This window comes from Rhea americana, unplaced genomic scaffold (assembly GCF_003343005.1).
Source record: "Rhea americana isolate MKP2758 unplaced genomic scaffold, rheAme1 scaffold_93, whole genome shotgun sequence".
NCBI classification, from domain to species: Eukaryota; Metazoa; Chordata; class Aves; order Rheiformes; family Rheidae; genus Rhea; species Rhea americana.
In genome coordinates this window covers 966432-990602 of record NW_028187122.1, presented here as the reverse complement: position 1 = coordinate 990602, position 24171 = coordinate 966432, and the positions used below count along the sequence as shown (strand labels likewise).

The following is a 24171-nucleotide window of genomic DNA, read 5'->3' as shown; positions in this document are numbered from 1 at the left end:
GCCCTCGCCGAGGGCCGCGCTCGGGAAAAGCAGCTGGATGCTGACCGTGGCTTTCGTGTGTTGTAAGCAGCTCCTGCACTTCCTGCAAGAGTTCTCCCAGCAAACCATTTCCAGGACTCATGAAATCAAAAAGCAAGTGGATGGACTGATTAGCGAAACAAAAGCCACCGACTGCCGCCTCCACAATGTCTTCAATGACTTTCTTATGCTGTCCAATACCCAGTTCATAGAGAACGTGAGTACCCCTGTGTGTGGCACCAAGCTCGTACTTCGGACGTTGGTGTCACCCCCTCCCTGTGCTGTGGAAAAGTGACTTGTCTGTGTGGCAAGTCTGATGCTAGCTTAGAGATGAAATGGCTTTTAACTGCTTTCTGTTAAAAGGTCTCCCAATTTCTACTAGAGTGATGCACTGTTCAAGGTGTGCAGGTTCTCTTTTGCCTCTTCTGAGGTATCTTCCTTCTTGTTTCTATATGATTTGGAGATGGGAGGTTCTGTTGTTTTGTTTTGTTTTGTTTTCGTTAGGATTCTGAATGAGTTGAGATCTATGGGTTATCTTGGTATATCTTTGCAAATAACATAAATATAGGCAGTGTACCTTAGCTCTCTAAATGGGAGAATATTATACAATAGTCTAAGTTTTTTGTTTGTTTGTTTGTTTTCCTGAAAACAGACTGTATTCAAGGTGTTAGATGGTAGGCAATTGTCTGTTGTATTTGGTCATGATGTGGGCATATCTGTTGGTTAATGCTCCCATGTTGTAAAGATTGCTGTTTTGGGGAGGTAAAAGCTAGAAGTAAAAGTCTGTTATGATATTGCATCAGTAAGGGCACATATATAACAAAGACATAGAGCTTTAATTTTTTCAGTTCTTTCTTTTTTTAAAAAATTTTAAAGCACTGAGTTTTATCAGGCGTTTTGTTTTGATCAGCATTGTTCTTAGGCCAGGTGTGAATCCTATGAAACTATGATGCTATATTTGGAAAGATGTTGGCAGAGGACAAGAAAATGGAAATCTGTATCTCTAGTAATGCTGCAGTGTCTTTACTGGCCTGCTTTTGCTGTTCAGCATTGTGATCTGAGGGTAATGAGTACCAAATGTCTTGACTCCTGGGTACTTCAGTCTGTTTTTCCTTCAAATGTAAGCACATAGAAATGTCCCTTCCCCTCACCCCCCCCCCCACCATTTCTAATTCTCAGTTTAGTTTGATATTTGGGATCTGTCTCTTTCCAGAGGATAATTATAACCTATATTTGAAAGATTCGGATTTGGAAGATTTGGATTCAAGTGTGCAGGTTCAAGGGAGGCTTTTTATTCCCCTGTATCTTCTTGTAGCTGCTCCTAAGAAAGAGTGTCAAAGGAGCTAGAGGAAGGCTCATCAGAACAAACTGAAGCAAACTGAAAGCTGGGGGAGGATGTGACCTTCTCCCTAAGTATAGGAGAACAGGGGAATGATGTGACCTTCTCCCTAAGTATAGGAGAACAGGGGGAGGATGTGACCTTCTCCCTAAGCATAGGAGAACAGTGAACACCAAGGAAGAAAAGTACAGGAGAAGAGTAAACCCCTAGGAGGAAGAGCTACTAAAACACAAGAACCTAAGGCAATAGACTGCTTATCACTAAACTTAGGCTTGACTTTAAAAGCTTCAAGAATAGCTTTATCTTGGGGATTAAAGCAACTTCCTCCCCCCCCCTTTTTTTTCAATTACATTAAGATCAGTCCATGAACTGAATTAAATGGTCAACTTGTCTTCCATTGTCATGGTCAGGTTTAATGCATGGAAGAGGCTTTGAAGATGCTTAGCAAGGTCTATGATTTTTGATTTTGTTTCAATGTGTTTTTATTTTTTTTTTGTTAGATTTGAAATATGTAATGAATTAATGTGCTACTCAGTTTTTTACGTTATGGATGGTGCCCATGGTGTAGCTTCTGCAGCAGTATGTTGTTCTTACTTGAATTAATTTTGCTTAAATTTGTAGAGAGTATATGATGAAGAAGTGGAAGAGCCTATTCCCAAAGCTGATGTTGGAGACAAAACAGAGCAGGTAGTTAACTTTAAGCTGCTATGAATGCTAGCAGCATGTTTGCAGCTGTTGTCTAGCTTCTTATTTTCAAGCTTCCTTTGCAGATGTTTACAGCTTAAGAACCAAACTGCTTCCTTTCTCTTTGAAATCTTTCTATTGGATAATGTATGTCATTCAACCATAAATTTGACTGTAACATTGAAGGCGCTACACTGTTATCATCTACTAGCACTCCTCCCACCTTGATCCTATATCTACTAGGCAAGATCATATTTTTTAGTAACAAGATTGAGGTCTCACACATTCTTACAAAATTCAGAGGTAGTGAATAGGAAAAGCAGAATCTAATGGCAAATTCCAGGGATATAATTTTGGAGAGCTTTTTTATGTATGTAAAAAAAAAAATCTTACAATCTAGGCATATTATACCATAAAGATTCCCTTGGCATCTGGGAGCACAAATAGGACAGAGCTGTGCAGATGCTAATCAAACCTAGAAACAGAAGTGTTCTAAAGATGAATTAAATGAAGAAAAAAGTTGTGAAGGTATTTTTTGTACGTGTAATGAAATTGCTCTCATGATACTGATTTGAAGTTAGATTTTTGAATGCATGTTGCATTGAGACTGAGTTTGAATAAAATGTAATAAGAACATGCTGTTACTGAAGGAAAAGACCCGGGAGCAGAAAGAAGCTGATCTGATCCCTAAAATCCAAGAAGCAGTGAATTATGGGTTGAAAGTTCTGGACAGTGCATTTGAGCAGCTAGACATCAAAGCAGGCAACTCTGACTCGGAAGAAGAAGAAAGTAATGAAAGGGTGGAACTGATCCTTGAGCCAAAGGTACAGAAACCTATTCTTGGGAGCACTGGGTTTGCATTTTGCTGGACTCGCTCTTTACTACTGTCAGCCGTATCACTGTACTAGTTTTACACTAGTATTAATTACCTCAAAAAAAAAAAAAAAAAAAAAAAAAAAAAAACAGTGACTACATCAGAAGTAGAAGGGCTCCATATTGGGCTATTCCTTGTGTGGCTTGCTTGCCTTGTACTTGGGTTGGCGTTAAGGCATGCCTAAAAGGAGTTAGTTCGGTGGCAGCGAACTTGGAAAGCGAAGCCTGGATTTTGGGTGGAATGGAATCTTGAAATTTCATGCTTTTCAGATAGAAACCATACATCTGTAAGAGGTTTTTATTGTACCAATAATTAAGAATGCTAGGGGCACAATTTGGGATAAACCAATATCTGTGTAAGGATATTCAGCTGTTATGGCACATAAGAAATATGTTGGAATTGAGCAAGTAGAAATAGCTTTATCTTCTACAATATTAAAAAGAAATTAATCTCAGCTGGCCCGCACAGTTGCATCCTGGCTTGCAGCATGTGCCTAGTGGGTGTCTCTTGAATCAGGCTCATATCTTCCTTATGTTGAAATAAGGTTTGCAAGACTTGTCTTAATCAGCAATGTAAAGCTGTTCTTAGATGTCAAAAAGACCTTATGTTGTCTCTTTCCAGGATCTCTATATTGATAGGCCTTTACCTTACTTAATTGGCTCTCAGCAGTTCATGGAACAAGATGATGTTGGTTTGGGAGATCTCTCTAGTGAAGGTGGGTGCAGCTTTACCTTTTATTTCTCTAAGAATAACTAGTTCCTTATGTGAGAGTCTGTCTGTTTTAACTGAGTATCTTGGATTATACTTTGTAGTGTTCTTGCATATTTTGGTGCATACTGTGATTAACTAGAGGAAAATGTGCAGCATGCTGTAGTAGCCTCCCACCTGGCACACACAGTGCATTGTTTTTCTAACACATAGAGCACCACTTATTGACACAGTCCTGAAATTTCAGCAGCCTCCAAATCTCTTTCAAACCAGTCTCTTCTCCACCTTATTTCTAATTCTCCTTACAAAACCTCTGAAGTCACAATGTGATATGTTCAAGATCTTTGATGACCGAAGAGCGTCAATGTGCAGATGCCATGTCTGACATCTTAACAGAATTTCAACTTATTTAACTTTTCTCCTTCTTCTCTTAAACAGAAGGGTCAGTAGATAGCGATCGTGGAAGTGTAATTGACAGTGAAGAGAAGGATGAAGAGGTAAGTGATGGAGAACTGCTCTGGAGAAATGCTACTTTACATAAGTATTTGAGTCGTTGATTATGTGAGGCCATTAGCTATTTTGCTTTATCAATACTGTCTTGAGACCCCACCAAACAGTGCCTACTCCCTATGTATTTCCCTTAACTATTCTTATGAAGTTATTTTCTTTTCTGCAGCATTTCAGAAGAGCAGTAAAGGTATTGTCTCTAAATGTCTGTACCAGAGGATTTTACTGAAGTGTTTTATTCCAGTCTAACTTCTTTTAGTGAAGCAAATGCTTATCAGGAATTGCAGCTGTGGAGAAAACCTGTTGTAAATTATGATGACAAAGAATGGGATGGAGAATAACAAGAACAATTTTAAAAGTTTAACAGGTGTCAGTGATATGCCTCCAGGCATTGCCTCATAAAATCTGCTGCACTGGACTGTTTTGCATGCCTTGACTGGAATGTCTCTGCTTTCTAACTGATACTATGGGAGCACTCCTTTTCCTGAGGAATTTGTTTCTGGGGTCTTTTTTTCCATTAAAATGAAATCACTTTTGAGTTACTCAACTGCCATTTCAGGCAGAGCTCTTGCGTTTTGCTAAATCAGTGATATTTTAGCCAGCTCTGCTCACAGATGATCATCAGTAATATGGAAAACAGTTGCTTGATTAGGCTGCAATGAAGTGATCTTAGTGTCCAAACCTAAGCAAGTTCAAAGTTTGCAAGCCCTTTTTTGTAACCACTGGACATGATAATGTGTGGTATTTGTCTTTGAATCTGTTGTATTCCAGGAATCAGACGATGAATTTGGAAACCCTAGTGAAGATGACCAGAAGACGGCACGGTCATATACCCTGGTACAAAATGGAAGACTTTTTACTTGTGACACCGTGAGGATGCAGGAAAAAGGAGATAAGAATTTTAGACAACTGTTAAAAGACTTGGTTAAGCCTGATTTATGTAATTTTGCATGGCTAGGTTGTCCTGACCAGGTAGCACTGACATTATGAAACTGAACCTGAGGTGGACTTAGAGATGTTTTCAAGCCATGTGGGATGGCATTGCTTGATATACCTTTTTCTCACAAATAACTTTGGAGCCATTAGAGGTCAAAGAACCTACCCTGGGGCAACTAGACTCCTGTAGTAGTATTGTATCTGTAATTTTAATTAAGGAAAACGTATTTTCTGTCGTTCTGCTATCCACATTAAGACTAGCTCAAGACAATATAGTTTTTCTCTGTGTGTGTGTGTGTGTGTTTATACCAGCTGAGCTCAGCATTCCTGAGTTAAGGCTGAATACTAGGCCTTTACAGGAGAGCAGTTAGTGAACTAAAGGAAGCTGTGCAGCCAAAGCTATTAGGCTTGTATATGCTAGCAATACCCTGCTGGTGAGGAGGTTCTTAGTGCCCTAGGTTGCATATCTGATCCAGAAATATTCAGTGACGCAGCACAGGGATTACTGGAGAATAGAGCAAGTTGCTTGGAGCTAGAGGCACTCTCTCCTTACCTCAGAGGTTGTGAAGTACCCCAAATATGCTAAATGTTTCCCTCCTCTCAGTAAGTTAGCTCTGAATATATTGTTTAAGCAGATAGTTATGTGCTTGCATCCTTGTATGCCAGCTTCTGGAGAATACAATCAGGTATTATTGTTCCTTAGAGGACAGCACTGGTGAGTGATGAAGATGATGATGATGGCTGTGATCTCTTTGACTCTGAAAAAGAGGAAGATGAAGATGGAGACATAGATGAAACTGTAAAGCCTGTAAGTAATTGCTGCTGCCTTGAGAGGGGAGATTTGATCTCACTCATGAAAGATATCTGGCTTTAGTATGACTATGATGATGACTTCTAGTTACCTAGGATGGGATCCTGTAAAAAAGGCCTGTAAGGAACTTGCATGGTGTTTTAACATGGTTGTTCAGTCATTGTGCATCAAAGCTGCTTTTAAAGGTCATTAAAAATTATCTGTTGCATTTATGTGCAGTAGATACTTTCAGCTTGTCCTGCATCCAAAATGGAAAGACACTTCAGCATTATGGGGCTGTAAAGGTTTAGAAATGGCTTGTTTTTCTTGATGCATGTGTAATCTCTTAATTGTCATCTTAATATAAAGCTGCATTGCTTCTTCTGAGTTGAAGTCTAGGCAGGAAATTGCACAGATGACAGTAGAATATAGTATTTGTAACTGCAGTTATGTAATGGGAAGGGAGATAGACTCTTTCTCTTGTTGACCCCCCCCCCCCCAAAAAAAAAAAAAAAGTGCTGTGACATGAAGTCCCTTTCTTTGTATCTGGTCTGAACCAACATTCTGCTTTGCAGTAATCAGCCTGAAGGGATGAGACGGAAGTGTGAAAGGCTAATAAGGTTTTTCTGGGAACTCTATCTCCCTTCCTGGGAATCTGACAGATTTGTTGATTTAGATGGCTAAGTATTTGGAGCTTAAATATCTTTATTTCATTTGTACACCACTTTGATCCTCACCAAATTATTAACAGATTTGCACGTAATGAATATGGTGTTCTTTGTTTTCCCTTGTCACCCCAGAAAAAGAAAAGACCAACATCCTTTGCAGATGAGTTGGCAGCTCGAATCAAAGGAGAAGGACCAGTCAAACAGGATGAAGAACGGTCTTGTAAGTTAACTCTTCAGTGTCAGTATGTGCTTGTGAGATAGAAGAGGACTCCTGAACACATCAGTCAGGAGAGTCTATATAATAGTACACGAAATTATAAACGGTTCTGTTATTTGTGCATGTATGAGGGGTGAAAGCCCAAAAAGAGAGATTGAAGTCTGTAGTTAAAATGCATGCAGTTTCGTGCAATAAGAAAGATTTTTAGCCCTAATTTACAGGAACAAATTGGAGTCCACTAGGAGTTACAGTGGAAAACTTACAAGTTTAGTGAGACAAATCACTCCCCAAACACACACATGCTAATGAAAGGAGTTTTCTCCAAACTGATTGTACATCAGCATGTAGAACTGCATGTTTTGACTACATGTGCGTTCGCCCTGTTTCAGTTAAGTATTTGAAAACTTATATTAACTCACTGTAGTCTATTTCCTTGAGTTCTAAAGCAGAAAACCTGCCAAGCAATAGCCTGGTGTTTTCATGCGCTTTTTTTTTGTTGTTGTTTTTTTTCCTTTTCTCTTTGCGGGTTAAATATACTGCATTTTTCAAGGAGTTTTCCTTGCTAGTGTTCTTGGTGATGTTTTAGACTAAGTATTTTATTTTTACTCTGCTTTCAAATAGGAAATGACCTATTTCAAGAAGTTAGTTGTGCAACAAAACAGCAATTGCATATAGCTGTCTGAAATTGGCAAGTATTTGTGAACCTGCTTTTGTCCTGTAACTTAGTGAGTATGAACAGTCAAGAACAGTATGCATTTGTTCTTGCTCTGTTCAGACAATCAAGTTAGATTTGTGAGTATCAGTATAAAACCTACGAGGTTACTACTTTGTTCAGCTATGGGAAAATCTTCTGTCCATTGAAATAACTTTAAGGAAATAAGGAGAGAGGGAATAAAACTGTCTTCACCTTCCTAGGTAACTGAATCAAGCACTGATGTGTCTTGAGCCATTTGAGATGCTCAAAAGTTTTGTATACAGTCTGTGGGACCAGTACTGTCTGGAGTGCTGCGTTACCATCAGGCATCTCAAATGACACTTGCCTGTATGTAGGCAACTTTGTTGAACCCATAGTGTAGGACAGAATGATGCCATCACATTTCTAAGTGCCAGTTCTAGAAACTGCACTTCATAGGACTGCTTCAGTAGACTGATACATAGGAAAACATTTAGATCAGCTTGATTTGGTTGTTTAGGTACTTCCTATCATGGATTGGTCATAGGTAAAAATGGACTATTTTGTTTGTGCTTTGAACTTTTCTTAAAGCCCTGGCTTCAGAGACCAAAACGAGGAAAAATCTGAAAGAGAAGGAAGTTAGAGTTCCATCTGATGGTAAGATTTAATTCTCTTTGCTTTCTGAATTGCTGGCTGGATCATAAGGAAGTGCTTGGGCAAGTACTGTGTATATACTGTAGAAACTGGGTGGGAGATCACCTTCAGAGTGAGTGTATGCAAATCCTAGGTTGGTGTTCTACTTGTTAAAACAAAGTCAGAAACAGGCATAGTGAGAGTTTCTCCTCAAATGCAGTCTTGTGTGTGTGTCATATTTATACGAGCAAGTGTTTGTTTTGGTTGTCTCTTAATCCTCCTTCCTGCAACTTGATCAATCCCACCACAGCTCCTGGTTCTTGTGCTTTCTAGATGATGAAGATGACATCTTTAAGCCTCCCAAGCTGACTGATGAAGACTTCACACCTTTTGGTTCCAGAGGTGGCCTCTTCAGTGGTGGGACAGGCCTCTTTGATGATGATGAGGTGAGAGGATGGTGTTGGAGATCCCTATGCATGTCCACTTTTTTTAAAACAAAACAAACCCCCCCCCCCCCCCCACACCCTTTTTTAAAAAAAAAAAAACCCCCCCCCCCCCGACACACACCTTTGTAGAGAAAGAAAACAATGCTTTGTTGTTGTGTGACATTCAAACATATTGGGACAGTGTGGCTTTGAAGTTGGAAAAAGAACCACACAAGCAAGCTACTTGTGATCTTTTTGGCACAAAGTCCTCTCTTTTGTGCTGACAGAGATGCTAGTATGGTCCTAGCATTTCATTAGGGAGGTAGCCACAGTAGGTCAACCGGCAGATAGTAACTGGTGCACGTGCAATAGCTCATCAACATCCCTACCACTATCCTCACTTTCTCCTTGTGCTTCCTGAGCATTACTGTTCTTTTTTTCACAAAGGTTTTACAAAAGACAAGTGCTTTGAGTCTCCAGGGAGCTAATTTAGAACTTCTAATACCCAACCTTCTGTAAGAGGAAGACTTTCCAGAATTGAGTGGTCAGTACTTGTTGGATTTGCAGGATACCTGGAAATACAGGCTGTGCTTCTCAAAGGGATTCATTTGAGTTATCAGCACAGGGCAACTGCAAATTGGGCACAAAACCTGAGGAACAGCTCTTCAATTTCTCCTGGGCTTGAATGTAGGAAGAATGGTCTTGGTTCAGTTCAGCTGCAGTAAGAGTTTGTTTTTGTGTATGTGTCTGGAGGGGAAATCTGTGTCATCTTCCTGTGCTGGTTCTCAAAGACATTATTGCAGGACAACACACTCCCACTAATTTTGAGATATAATGTGTATCTCTGGATCATATTAGTGTCCTGGAGTCTACTGGAACAATATGAATAATTAATCTTGTGTATATTAAGTTTAGGAGTATTTTTATGCTTGTCATGACCTGAAATCTTCCTTTGAACCTTACTGGATAATCTTAAATAGGAAAGCTTGGAAGGGGGTGTAACCAGAAAGTTATATAATTGGTGTAAACCATTGTAGATGTCAAATAAAACATCATTTCTTCTCTACAGTGAACTGACTGACAATCAATGTAAATTAAAGGGGAAACTAAATTTTAGAGGATAGAAAGCTACTCTTCTGAATGTGTGACTCAAGTGAACACTTGCTTGAGTAGCAAGATTTAAATTTATATATGCAGTCATCCTTTTAAGAAGGAAGTGGTGGTTACCTCCCTTATCTTGGCTAAAAGTGAATATTTTAGGTGTAAAAATAGACATTTCTGCCTTTTCTTACAATTGACAAATTCACTGCTTTCCCTCCCCCTCTTTGCATTTTCATCTACTATCAGAGTGATCTTTTTGCTGAAGCACCAAAACGAGAAGAATCAAAAGAACAAGAGGAGCGAGCTTCAATAAATGAAGGTAAGAACCAATTTTTGCTGCCTATAGTCTTGTATATGCTGCGTTTTATCACAGCTAGCAGCTAGTGTGTTTTGTTCCCAAACTAATTAGTCTGGGGAAGCAATCATTCTCTATCAGGACTGGGGAATAGAAGAGAGTTGCCAACATATGTTTTCCTTGAATTTTAAATAAGTGTTCACTCTGATCTCTCTCTTGCAAACATGTTCTCTTCTGGAGTTGAAAAGATGGCCTTACTGATGTTGCCGGAACTTATTGTATGCATTGAGCTCCTGCTGCTGAGGAATACTTTGTAGACTCCAGTAGAAAGTTGAAGCAAGGGCAAGACTACTTCTTTTAGACTGATACCTGTTTAAGTTCCGCATTAGCTATGTATCTAGACTTCTAAGGAATGTGACATGTACATATACATTCTATACTAGAGCTGCTTTTACTAAAACACTATACTTGTTGAGTTTTCAGGTATGGACTGTGAGGCAAAATTGCTTAATACTTTAGAGGTATTAAAATTGTGAATGTGAATTCTTATACACATCTACACAATAGCATTACTTATCATTTTATGTGTGTGTGTGTGTGTGTGTGCATGTATGTGAATATATGAAGCTTTAGTGTCATAGGCAAGCTTTAACTGAGCAAAAGCTAGATTGTTCTGGTATGTATCTGCAAAAACCAGAAGTTCAAGGCAAGTGTCTGAAGACTTCTGGGCTATTGAGCAAAAAAAGTAGAGTTCAGAAGACTTATCAGGTTGTTCTCTTTATGGTAGAATTCGGAGGGCTTTGACAGCATAAAGCAAATGCATTCATCTTTTAAGTTCTTGGTTTGTATTGTACTTCCTGTGATTTCAGCATCCTCCACAAAGTCCTTAAAGAAAGTTCCTGCAGGTGCAGTGTCTCTGTTCCCAGGTATGAGTCATTCAATAGCAGATTGCTTCATGCACAAAATGCTCTTTTCTTTAAACTGTGCTGAAGAGTCTTTAAAGAAGAAAAATATCAAAATATGGCAGCACTACATTGCTCTATCATGTGCTTAATGACAAATACAGGTGCTTCTACCATGCTAAGCCTAATCTGCAGCATGCTTTATAGATAATAAAGCTTCTGTCGGAGCTCTGAGTAGGTGTCATTGGCAGATATTAGCTGCTGCTGGCATCCAATATTATGCTAGTTTTTGCTTAAGGATGTGTGTTACTTGGACTCATATTATGGTGTTTAAATGTCTGGTATACACAGTCAGTTCCCTCCATAATCTGACAGGAAAATGCTTTAAGTTTTGATCATTGAGATTTGCAGAGAACAGTTTAAACATGAGTTTTAAGTTTTTATTTTTTTATGACACAGGTAAACAAAACCACTCTTGTTTTTTGGTTAGGAAGATCTCACTGCATGGTGAGGGAGCAGATCTGCCAACTGCAGCTAAAAAAGTCTATGCTAAGAAGCGTGTTCCTTATCTGATTTAAAGCTGAGCAACAAAAAGAAACGTCCCTAGTCATTTTGAATCTACTGTGTTGTAGTAACTTTTGTCTCTATGTACAGTCAGTCATTGCTTGATTAATATGAACAAACCTCACCTTTTAAATTTTGTCCTGTCTTAAGAAAGATCCATTTTAAGATGATGACTTTGCTGACTGAGGGCTCAGTTAACCACTCTTAAAGTAGGAAGGATAAAAAATACAGCCATTTTGCTCCAGGATCAAAGACTGGTATCAGCAGTGATTGTTCTACATAATTATAAGACTTGGTAGAAAACTTCAAAATGGTGAATTGTGACTTTCTGACTTTCTTGGAGATACTGTTGCATAAGCATTGAAATTCACATAATTCTGCTACTGTGTATTGTTCTAGTTCATCAGTGATTAAATTGTATGTAGCATTTGTACAGTCTTCAGTTGTTCCCTTGAGTAACTTGTCTACAATAAACTAAAGTCACCAGAGAGAGATCAGGACCGAGGCTCATCTGCTATTCGAACTTGCTTGATAAACAAACCATTCACTGAAAATTTGTTCAGGAACTTCTTAGAAACAATTAACTAACCAAATTCTATGGCTATGTTCCTGTAAATCCTGTGGCACTTTGTAACTGCGAGAGCTTGTGCCCTTTTTTTAAACTGGTAAGCTGCTGCTGTAAATGCTCAAAATTCATGCAATCTGCCGTCTTTAACCAAACAGCAGCTGTTTTCCTCTTCCTACCAGCCTTTCAATTAAAGTCTTTTTCTGTTCACCATACCCAAACATCTATAAACAAGGAACAGAAAGATAGGCTGCTGAGTTTAGCAAAAATGGCTAAAAATCTGTTTGCAAACAGTCTATCCAGACTGTATCTGTCACTGAAGCAGGACACTTCTACACCAGGTGTAGAACAATTGGCGGCTGTCAGGTTACTCCATCTTGATCATTGCTGTATCTGAAGTATACATGAATCTTGGGGCCAAACTCAGCCTCACACTGCAGTAGTACTAGTGGTTTTGCAAGGAAAAGTACTCTTCTCTAGGAGAACTTGGTTCCATCTATCCTCCCCTTTCCTCAAGCATCTTGCCATTTTTATTTGTCCAGAATGGCGTGGCTTACTTGTTTGTAAGGTAGGATTCTGGTTTGGGAAGTCCATCCAGACCACAGTGGGGGACTGATGAATCTCCTAGCTTTAACACAGAGCCTGGCTGGTAATGCTAGGGAAGACAAAAAGAAGAGATTGCATTATGAGTAAGTGGTTGTTGCTTCTGACTTGGCTTTATCAGGAAGTACTACTGCTTTTGGTAAGGCAATGTTTCGGGAATATGTTTAAAGATTGCTGTGATTGAACATATCTGCCTCGCTCCAGCTATTGAGGCACAAGTCTAGCTTTCTGGAAACTCCTACAATGACATCTGGGATGGGGGTTGGGGGTTTCCTCATCTGACTTGCAGGTGGGAGCGATGTGTTTAATTCCTCAGTAATTGTGGAAAAAGACAAGAAACCTGCTGCACGGAGTACAGAGAAGGCCCCCAAACAGCCTGGGAAAGTTGCTCTGTTTGATGATGATGATGACGATTTCTTTGTGGCAACTAAGAAGCCTCCGGATTCAGGTACCTCTATGTATTTGGCAGATAGTTACACATCAAACTAATAGGAACCACTGAGTTACAAACCTTACACCCAGCATTTAGTGCTACTGCTTATGCTCTCCCACTCTTATTTAGTCTTTCTGCCTCTTTTTGTTGGTATTTCTGCCTGTGTAGGGGTTTTTCTTCCCCTTTTAATGTTTGTTCTTTTTTTTTCTTTTTGGTTGGTTTGGTTTGTTTTTTTTTTTTGGCCACTCTTCTGCTCAGAGTGGTGTGGAGTTAGCTTACTTATATATGCTATCCACTGACCTTTCTCTCTTGGGAAGCTCCTTCTAAGACAGTATCTAGACCAGGGAAACAATTTTTTAATTATTTTATTTGGTCAGTTGTGAGTCCTCATGCTCAGCACTCCATATTGGCAGGTTCTAGATCTTCTGCAATGCCAAGCTGGTGGGAAATGCTGTGTTCAGGGACTTAGAGGTGCCAACTGACTACAGCCCTGCTTTAATTGACTACATTGTCCGTTACCAGTGCTGTCAAGCAATATTACAGTGCTGTCAGATAAGTGGTATTGCACTTTGTAAGCTTGCCTAGCTTTTTCTCTTAAAGCTCTCAGTTGGTCACCTTTAAAAATGGAACGTGATGTCTTTCAGAACTTGAGTATCTCACCTTGGTCAGTGGTGGCTATGCTGTTCTAGTCATTTCCTGTTTGTTTTGTCTCTTAATGCAGTCAAGTCCACATCTGATCTATTTGATGATGATGAAGGTGACTTATTCAAGGAAAAACCTGTTGTTCCTCCTGTGGCTGCCAGCACAACTAAAGAAGCAGAAAGCCATAGGGGGACAGTCATGGAAAAAAAGGTAATAGTGTAGAAACTGATGTTAGGGCTAGTGTTCTAGGAAAAAGTTACTGCTTTTTTGCAGCTGAAGACTTTTTCTCTGTAGAACAATGTGGAAGTGCCATATTTGAAAGTCAGAACTAAGTTTGTAGGGTCTTTGATGGCCAAACGATTCCAGGATCCTTAAATGTATTTTGCTTCTCAGATTTTGAGTTCCTTAAAGGCTTTCTGTGACTGGTTGGTGACTGGAGGAGTCTCATTAAGGCAGGACTTCAGTGACAGCAACATAAGAAACTGTTAATACCAGTTCATTACATTCATGACTGAAATGAATGTCAGTCTGATCTGAGAACCTCTGAAACTGTGTGCTGCAGGTACCATGTTGGTGCTTGTGCACTGACCACAAGCTAGTAGCAGCTTAACAGGTAATTCGTTGCTTCGATAGGTTGTGCAGGAAGAGGGTAGGTGTCACAGTTCTGCCTTATACTTCATGAATATTCAGAAAGCTGTTCTTCAGCTTAAAGCTCTTGAACAGTAGAATATTCCAGATATTGTTTGGAATATGTAGAGTTAGAGACTCTCCCAACCCCAACTTCACTCTTCCTTTTCAGAACAGTGTCTTGAAGAAAGTGGTAATTCTCCTTGTTTCTCTGTTAGAGACTGTATATGTTCACATCAAAGGTCATCAAAATTTGAACTGATAGGAACTGAATTTGAATGGTCTGTGCATTAATTTTATCTTTATATGTATGTGTGTGTATGTATCTATATATAATATACACACACATGTACATATATGTGTTTATATAAATTTTCACTGTCCAAGGAGTATATGAACATAAAGAGCTACATAATGAGAGGGGATTCTTCTCCCCTCCATACTGGTAAGTGTACAGCACTGATGTCCAGTGCAAATTGCTGTACGACTTTCTTCTTATTGCCCCATGAGAAACACCTGAGTACATCACCCAAAGCCACCTTCTAGTTCTAGTGCAATGCAAGAGTATCTGTTGTGGAACAAGAGCGGTGATGGGAGAGTCCTCCAGTACCGTTGCTTCTGCTTCCATTCAGAAGACATTTGGGAGGCTGGGAAGACTTCCTTACCTTCCTAGCACTTGGCTTTCCCCCAGGAGAGAATGAGAACTGATTCAGTAGCGCAACTCCTACTTTCTGAGGAAGTGAGGGCTGTTTTACACTCCAGGCTTGCTAACAGTAATGCTCAGGTCTGGAATCTTCCTGGCAACACAGCTGGTAGCAGGCTTGGAAATTCTGGTTGGCACAGACTGCTTTATTCCTTTACAGAATACACCTTGTTAAAGGAATCGTTTTCCTTTAATTCGACACGGGGCCTGGCACAAGTTGCTGCATAGGCTTCCTGTTGAGAAGGATGGTGGCGGGAGGAGATCCCGATGGGCTTTCTTGGAGTAGCCATTGCACAGCTCTGGCTACACTGGAGGAGCTCACTCAGAACATGAGTGTTGAATTTGTTACAAGCTTGTGACCTGTTCCTTTGACTGCTGAGCACTGCTAGCAGTGTATCTCCTAGAAATAAAGGACCATGTGATTTGTCTACCCTTATTTATTCTAAATGGGTGCTCATGTAGTATTTTTTACTTATTCTGAAGAGTCAACTGTCTTCAAATGAGGACTTCAAGGCTTTAGCTGAAACAACTCCCAAAAAACAGAGGGGTCTCTTCTCTGATGAGGAAGATTCTGAAGTGAGTATCTCTAATAAATTCCTTGGGATCTGAGTTACTGTGACTTTTCTGGTATCTGGGGACTTGTTGTTTATGTGTGGGATTGGGACCTTTGACATTCAGGCTTCTGCTTCTAGCCTTCCTGAAACTTCCTTATTGCTCCAAGAGTAAAATTTCTGAGAACTTTTTCCCCAACATTAGAAGCAAACTTGCTTGGTGTCCACATGGGCATAAATTAAAATCTGGAAGAGGTAAGAACAGTCAGTCAAGAGCAAGAATTGTGAAAGACTGTATGTGTATAACTTTGTGTCCTTGACTTCAAGCTAGCAATTAATTGCAAAGCTGAGGGAGACCCTAGTGGAGTTGCAGGTTGTCAGTACATATGAATTGGACAATCTTTCCCTACTTCATGGACACAACACTGCTTTTTCTAAAGAAAAAAACATGAATGTCACATTTAGAGTTCTAAAAAACAGACAGCATTGCTTTGCAAATTGACGTTTCCTTGTTTTGAGCAGGACTTGTTTTCATCAACTAAAACTGTGAAATCCAAAGCAACATCTCTCCCCACCAAGTCTGTGGGAAAAGCTCCACTCTCCTTGTTTGATGATGATGAAGAGGTAAGTACCATTTCCTGATACTGGGTCTTGTATGCAAATCTTCCTGGATAGCCTGTTGCAAATGCAGCAGAAAACATTCAAACACAAATTTAAAACACTTAAGAGCTTTAACTGGAACTCTAAATTTAGAGCACTAAATCTATCTTCTAATATTGTGTAGCAGTTCTGTGCATGAGGCTAGCGTACTGTGAGAGAGTGAGTGGATAGTCTTCTGGATTCTTGGTTTCTCTTTAGAATTTTGCTGTCAGTGGAACTCATCTCTGGACTTAAAGTAAGGAGATGATCCCTGTGGTATGGCTAGAAAACACTAAGGTAGCAAATTGATACAGTCTTGGAGAAGCTGTTTTATCCTGTCCCGGAATACCTAGCCACATAGAATACTTCTTGCTTCCCCTCTCTGATGGCTGGTGAATTCCTTTTTTTCCTTGAGTTTCAGTGTGTAAGAATTGTGGCTTCTAGCACAGCAAGTGAGATCAGAGCACAGGTCATGCAAGGAACTATAAATCTTGATTACTATCTTTTGTACTCACTTTTCTCTCAGACACTCCAGAGAACTTCAAATCTGGATTTGCTGTCTTCAAGGGGAGTTGGTTTATGTCATAGTTGTAACCTGAGGCAAAAAGGAGGTCTCTTCAGAGCTATGAGATTTGGGACTTCAGCAAATTTGAGGGATAAATGCGTGTGTGTGGGAAGGGAGTTGTTTTAGTTTTTGTTTTGTTTTCCAAGATGGGGCTGCTACCACCTCTGCTTTCTTCTGACTAGAGGCCACTTGCAGATGGAGCAAACAGTGAAACATTTTGCAATGTGATTAATATCTCCAGTATCTGCAGTGGAACTTCTGTTATGGAACTGAAGTGCAAGTTGGGTGGATAAAAGCATAAATAGGTGGTGAATGCCGTATCCACTTTTATATAAATTTTGATACCTGTAAAATCTGCATGAGTGTTTTTAGGTGAAAAGCCTTGATTGTTGCCCAGTAGTCATGGTTCAGTTTTCTTTTGCCTATCCTCTTAGAATGGGATTAATTCTCCATCTCGTTACGCAAGTGCAGAAACCATACCCCGTTGTTTTAGCTGCTGTACAACAGAATTGCTGGGTAGTGTTTTTTGGCTGCTAGTCAAGCCTCATCTTGAAGAATCTGCAGGACAAAACCAGGCTGTGTTCTTAGAGGTTTCTGGTCTATCAAATACTGTGTGTGATATTCCTTGTACCACAATACTGCATAACACTTAACTGCCTTCAGAAAGGGTTCAGGAAACACTGTTTCTCTGCCAAACTCATCTCAGAAGTGGGTGGCAACAGTGTCTTGCATGCTGATGACTTCTCGGTGAGCTTTCCATCTTGATTTTGGTTTTTATTTTTATTTTTTATTTTTTTTTAAAGGATCTCTTTGGTGTGGCGACTGCTAAGAAGCAACAGACAAAACCCCTGGAAGAGAAAGCAAAACGGTCGGAGCCACTCAAGAAAGCCTCCAGTTTATTGTTCAGCAGTGATGAGGAGGTACTAAAGAGATTTGCTTGAAAGGGTTTACTAGGCTTTATAATGGGTACAAAACTTGAGACAGGAACCAGTGCTAGAACCACACAGCAAAACTCTGTTCTGTGTCCACATGCTATGCTTACTTTGTTCTTGTGACTGTTTGCAACTGAGGAAGCTGTCTAATTCTTGGCTCAGAATTATTCAGGATCTGGCTAAAAAGATGTCATGTAGAAGGAATAATCAGTATTTTCCAAGTAATTTACAGAAAAATGAATAATGAATGGAGGAGACTTCTGCCAACAAACCTGACTTTAGTAAATTAATAATTACTTGATATTAATAAAATATTAACAATAGAAGAGGAAAGTAAGTTTGCTCCCTCATATTGCTTTCATTACTATGAAGAAAATTTAGAAGTTCTAGATAGGTAACCTTTGGAAGGCTAGAAATAGGGAAAATTAAACGTCACCAGTCCCTGGAAGAACAATCATATATCTACTAGGAGAGGATTAGGTGCTGTCCAGAAACTTAATTAAAAGCCAAAGGCACTGAGTAATTAAACTTGACTGGAAAGTCTTTGAGTTAAGTCACGTCAATAGGATCTAGAACTTTCAACAAAAAATTGCTCTTTTGCTTAGACTTCATTTCAGTATCTGTTTTGTGACTGCTTTTTCACCAACTAGTAGTGTTGTTAGCTGAGGCAAGGCATTAATTTCTATTTTCATGTAAAATAAAGCAAGCCCAAACCAGTCCCTTTCAGAAAGAAGAGAGATGAGGAAAGAGGCAGGCCAGCTGAACTACTGGAAATAAGAAAATATGTCAGCTAGAAAACTTTCAGAAACAAATTTCTTCCTAATGTAGTGGGGGTCTTTTTTTTTTCTTTTTTTCTTTTTTCCTCCTCCTTTCAGTAGGTAGGCTTGATTAAATGCTAGCTGCAAAGAAAAAAGTATTGGTAAATGTTGATAAAACTAAGAAATGCAGTTTCAAACCCACTAGTAATGGCATGTGTTATGTTTCCCTGTATATCACGCTTCCTAATTATTTAAATTGCACAGACCAGCTGTGATCTTACTCCTGCAATTCTGACCTCAATTCTGGAGAACAGCTATATTAGGAAAATGTGTGTACCCTGTTTTGTGGTACAAATATCATATGCCAGAAAGAGGCCAGGCTGTCTGTAAAGTTCGAGCAATGTTAGATCAGAGTTGCTAATAGAAAGGCAGGAAATGAAACCAGTGAAGGGATGCAGGGACTGCCAATGTGCTGAAACATTATTATTTATTATTATTATTTGCTTCTGGAGATAATGTGAGAGTGCCTTTGACCAAAATGAAAGAAACTTAAGAGTTTCTTTTTTTCAAGGACCACTGGAATGTCTCCAAGCCAGCTAAGCTTCCTTCTGATAATGACCAAAAAGAGGATCCTGCAAAACCAGCTAGTGCCATCAGTCAGGCTAAAGCTGTGAAGAAGACGAGCCTTTTTGAGGAAGATGATGATGAGGATTTATTTGCAATCACTAAAGAGAGGTGAAAACACCTGATGGGGAACAAGTTTTTCAGAACAGCCCAGCATTGCCCTCAGAACTTCAGAGCCAGACACATTTCGAGTCTTCTCCTTTGTAACTGATGCTGAGAAGGAAATAGAGATGCATGAGTGGGAACAGGCTGGACTGGGCTCTTTCACTTCGCTTGTATTTGTGTGGTGGCTTTTTTCCTCACCACTGTCAAACTGGCTCCTCATTTCACTGCCTTCAAGAAGGAATCCTGCTTGACCCCTTTTCCTCTCCATTTCTGCAGAGGAAGTTGGGAGAGTGGTAGGATTGCTGAGAAGTGAGGAGTCTCTTACCTAGGGCCTGTCCTTGCAAATGATAGCCCTAAGTTTTATTATTCTTAAATGGATGCAGTAAATAGCTCCTGAAACTTTTGCACTGATCCTTAACTTTTCTCCTCTCCCTCACTGCAGCCAAAGAAAGCCACAGAAGGTATCACTGCTGTTTGAAGATGATGCTATTAATGGAGAATCACTCTTCAGCTCCCAATCAACACTATTTCCTTCAGCTGCTAAGACTGCAGTGGTACTTTCCCCTTTCTTTTAAATCTGATGTTAAACATTAATCAGTTTTTTCATAGTGTGTCTTCCTTGTCAGGTACAGAGTGTAGGCCCAATGTGTTTTAGACAATGGTAGTTCTAGCAAACTTGGAATGGGATCAAGGCAGACTGAACTCATGCATGTAAAACTTCTCAGTAGCCGTAGCCTAATGGAGATTTTGAAGTCTGTTTCATCTGCAACCACCAGATTTGTTCAGCTTATGCTAAAAGTCTTTGCTGAGAATGTTCTGAGAACTCTGCCACTAAAAGGACAGACTTTACCTTTTTTTTGTCAGCATTCTAGCTGACCATTCAAATATGTCTACAGGCTTTTTACTGGCCTTTTGAGGGTGCCTATGCTATTCTGTCTCTTACAAGCTCAGCTCATAGTGTACTGCCTGTCTACTGGTGCTCTGGAATAGGAGGAATGCTAAACTTAATACAGCTGTATCTGTGATGGGACCGCCTCTCTCTAGTTTCCCCCCCATGCCCCCACCCAGCTTTCTACTTACCAGGAAAACAATTGTTATAGCCCATAAACATTTCTCTTGCCCTTTTCAGATTGGATCAAGTGTGGGCTTGGGAACAGAAAAAGAACTGCTCAAGCTGCAGTCTGGCTACTGGCAGTCACAGGAAACAGTGCAGTAAGCTGGCCAAGATTTCCAGAACATGCACTCTTAAGCCTGAAAATGATTTCTGGTACTCTTCAACCAGACTTACAGTACTAAAAATCAAAACTCACAAATTGGAATGTCTCATGGGAATTAAGTAGGAGAGAGAAAGCTTGTTGACAGTGTCCTAGACTTCTGCAGATGGCAAGCTGCAAACCTGTTGCTCCACAGGACTGTATACTACTTGTATGCGCGTCAATTTTGTGTCAACATCATTCTCAATTTTGCAGGAGAAAGTAAAACCAGCACAAACACCACCTTTGTTTAATGAAGAAGGAAAGGAGGAAAAGGAAAATGTGCCGGACACAAAAAAGCCTAAACATATAGAAGATACACTGTGGTGTTTAGATGAGCCTGGAGCAGTTCCTGTGTCTGGAGGAGCAGATGTTGCAGGGCAGCAGACAAAGGAAAAAGTGAGGGATTTTTCTTACATTAACCAGAAGCTTGGCAAAGATTCGATTTAAAGATCAGTTTACTGCTTTGGGGCAGAATTATTTTTCTGGACTGCGTCTCCTATTGCTAAGTGCTAAGGAGGGAAGACTTGGTCTCCCTGTTGCAAAATCACTTGTTGGTAACCAGCCAGCAAATTGAATAAATATTTTAAACTTGTGTCAGAATTAGCATAGAGAGGAGTTGGGAGGGTTGTTTTGTTTTTGTTTTTTTCAGACTGAGTGGGGTAACTTTTATTCACATGCACAGATCTTTCTTTTGAAAAATCCAACAGCCTGTACTAATGTGTAGGCTTTGCCTCAGGCTCAGTAGCTTTATTGTTTGACCATACCATTTGATAAATGTAAATGAATGTAAAAGCTGTGGAACTGTGGCTCTCAGTTGTGAATTTCTTCTGGGCAGTAGTGCTTACAAAAGGAAACTTGTGTGTTATTGAAAAAGCTTCAGCAGAATTTATTCTTGGGCATGCTTCTGAGTGCTTGTTGGGGAATTACCACTTAGTGAATTTCCAAGGTACTGTTATCATGTTTTATGCTTTCCTGAGCACCTCTAGGGTTCAGATAGTGCTGCCACTCTGAAGAATCTCAAATTGCATGGATTAGATATGTCAGAAATAACAGCAAAGCTGCTGAATGCAGCCTTGTGCAGCAGATGCAACCTAGTATATAAATGAGGAGGAATGCTTATGTAGCAAACTGCTTATCAATAGCACTATTGTGTAGGATGCAAGAGGAAACCTGTATTTTCATGAAAGCGATGAAGTGTGTTCCTTTGTCTATTGTAGTGTCTCTTGATTATCTGCATGTTACTATTCTGTCTGCATAGGAAAAATTAATTCAATTTGTCTGTTGTGGTACTAGGTTACAGAACTCTGACCAATGCTAGCATTTAACTAAGGAAAATTAGCATTTTAGGGCAACTTTAAGTTAAATTTTGGCCTATGTGTAATGTTGTGGGGGTCTTATGTTGTTGTTTTTTTCTCCAACTATAGTTGGAGCCTTTTGCAGCAGCATCCTTAGAACAAGTCAGTAATTCAGATCCGTTTGTCACGTCACCACCAGCTCTGGAGAAGGATGTCAAGACCCAGGCTAAAAAAGTTTTAAGTTTGTTTGAGGAAGAGGAAGAAGAAAGAGTGGAAGATGAGGATGGCATTAAAAATGCACAGAAAGAAATTGGTGTGGTGAGTCTAGGGAAGTTCTGGGACACTAGGAAATAGTATTTCTACCTGCTCTCTTCTAGGAGAGCTCTTGGTTTTCTTTTCCCTCCTTTGTCTTCAGGCCATGCAGAGTAGTCTTTCGTTATTTCTAAACTTCCAGACTGTATGGGTGAGAAACTGTGCCTGCCCTTCCCTGTGAGTGTGAAACCCTTTGTCTATAAACATTTCCCACAAAGTCTAAAGCATTTTAATGTGTACTGGTATGAAAAAAAAATCTGCACTGGTGTTTAGTGTAGCTGCTTGATATCTGATGTACAGAACTCGTTCCCTAGTTACCTTTCAAGGTCAGAGGAACTAGAAAATAGAAGGAGATGGAGTTTGAAGAGAGAAGGAATAAAGCATAATCTTTTTTTTTTTTTTTTTTTACATTGGTACAGTCTGCTTGGTGGATATATGCCAGCAGACTTGGCTTCAGCTAGATGTATCTTAAATTTTGTGCTTAATGCTATTTTCAAGAATGTATGCTCCTTTTTTTTTCTTCAGTTGCCATATTCTGGCTTTCCTGAACTAGCATATGTCATTAAGAGGTGGGCTTTGAATCATCAGCTGCAATATGCTTGGAACCATGGCAGCTTTCCTATTCAAATGCAGATGCACAAAAATTTGTTCAAGTAAACTTGAAGTCGTGTCCAAAAGCACATACTATATGCTACGGTATACCATAAGGTTCTGTCACCATATTGTTACTGTATAAAATAATGCAAATTGTCAGCCATAAAGACTCTACATATTCCATTTTGAAATCTCTGGAGCTGAATAAAACAGCTCTTAATGGAGAAAAAAATGTTTCTAGTTACTTCTGAGATAAAACAGATTGTTAGCCTGAACATTCATTTATCTGTTGTGAATGTATGGTGTGGTTTTGGGGCACATTGCAAGATGGTTGCAAAAAGCCACATCTGTCCTAGGAACTTAGGAAAACCCAAGTCCTTTCAAAGCCTTTCTGGAAAGCATTCAGCATATAACAGCTGTGGAGTCGCTGAAAACCTTTCTCCCTGCATCCCTAGAGGCATAAATGATAAATTGTAGACAGTTTCTCAGGTCAGCAGAGAGCTCTAGTTAAGACTTACATTTTGCTTAATGGTTCTTTTTGATGAGAAGATTGTAATACAAGTACTTATGGTATATTTTGCAAATTCAGTCAAACTAAAAAATAAATCTGATGGTTAAAGTTGTATTTATGTTACTGGGGCTGTAGTGTAGCCTTAAGTGAATTGCAGGTCTGCCTTATCACTAGCTAAATAAGCCTGTGAACTAGATGCCTCCTTAAGGTGGGTTTTCTCACTGTGTGAATCTGTCTCCTCTCCTTTAAGCCTTCTGAGAAAGGTATGCGTCCCAAAAGCACTGGAGTCTTTCAAGACGAAGAGCTTCTCTTCAGTCACAAGCTTCAAAAGGATAATGATCCGGATGTTGACCTCTTTGCGAGCCCCAAGAAAACCATGGTGAGTTTAAAACTTTCCTCAAAGACTGTTTTCAAACAACAGGTTTGGAAGTGTGCAGCCTGTGAAGCTTACAGTATTCCTCCTTTGGACACCGCTTAGTGGTCACTGATCTCTGGGGAGGGCCAAGTGCCAGAGTCAGTTTAGATTTTGTGGGCAGCAGGAGATGTGCTTTTGATCTGTGACTTTTTTTTTTCCTTTCTCTTCAGTCTGCAAACCGTATCATGAAGCCATCGTCTGGAGGAGGGCTTTTTGGGGATGATGATGAGGATGATCTCTTCAGTACTGCTAAAACAAAGCCTCCGGTATCTGCTCCTCTACTGTAAATGGCTTCTGTAAAAGACCTTGGAAAAAAATGTGTAGAAAGGATTTTTTCCATATGTATTCCTGCAAGAAATGAAGTGACATGATTAACAAATATTGTCTTTTTAAGAGAATGAATAGAAATGGCTGTTGTGACCCTGAAGACACAGGGAGCAAACAGATGCAGTAGACTTACTGAAGATGGAGTGGGAGAATTGGGTTCCTTTCCTCTGTATCTGTTGCTGGGACTGGCTTAGATGTAAGAGACTGCACCTGGGCAGAAATCAGAGTGGTAGAATTGTATTTGTATTGTTCAGGGTTTGTCTGGTTTTATAGATGATTTCTTGGAGATGGGAAAACTTCAGCTTACTCTGTTCCAGAAGGTGATAAGATTCTTTAGGCTTCATGTGCAGTGTGGGAAGGATAGCAGTAAAAAAACTGCA

The 24171-nt window shown here is 39.7% G+C and overlaps 1 protein-coding gene across 5 annotated transcripts in view; it reads left to right on the top strand.

Annotated features, from left to right (window-relative positions):
• The first annotated feature begins 29 nt into the window (after nt 1–29).
• The window catches only part of LOC146584417 (WASH complex subunit 2A-like), a 36205-nt gene continuing 12063 nt past the window's right edge, over nt 30–24171 (top strand). For 2 of the 5 annotated variants that reach the window (XM_085324793.1, XM_085324788.1), the window contains exons 1-23: nt 30–235; nt 1979–2044; nt 2692–2865; nt 3537–3630; nt 4062–4120; nt 4902–4967; nt 5770–5874; nt 6657–6744; nt 8006–8071; nt 8381–8493; nt 9820–9892; nt 10738–10794; nt 12792–12950; nt 13657–13787; nt 15391–15483; nt 15981–16082; nt 17466–17582; nt 18924–19087; nt 19524–19635; nt 20551–20733; nt 21762–21950; nt 23300–23428; nt 23635–23730. In XM_085324793.1, the coding sequence (XP_085180919.1) occupies nt 38–235; nt 1979–2044; nt 2692–2865; nt 3537–3630; nt 4062–4120; nt 4902–4967; nt 5770–5874; nt 6657–6744; nt 8006–8071; nt 8381–8493; nt 9820–9892; nt 10738–10794; nt 12792–12950; nt 13657–13787; nt 15391–15483; nt 15981–16082; nt 17466–17582; nt 18924–19087; nt 19524–19635; nt 20551–20733; nt 21762–21950; nt 23300–23428; nt 23635–23730 (2634 nt within the window). In that variant the 5' untranslated portion in view covers nt 30–37. Of the gene's footprint in view, nt 236–1978; nt 2045–2691; nt 2866–3536; nt 3631–4061; nt 4121–4901; nt 4968–5769; nt 5875–6656; nt 6745–8005; nt 8072–8380; nt 8494–9818; nt 9893–10737; nt 10795–12791; nt 12951–13656; nt 13788–15390; nt 15484–15980; nt 16083–17465; nt 17583–18923; nt 19088–19523; nt 19636–20550; nt 20734–21761; nt 21951–23299; nt 23429–23634; nt 23731–24171 lie in introns of all 5 variants that reach the window. The other 3 variants (XM_085324789.1, XM_085324792.1, XM_085324791.1) reach the window with 3 other exon arrangements.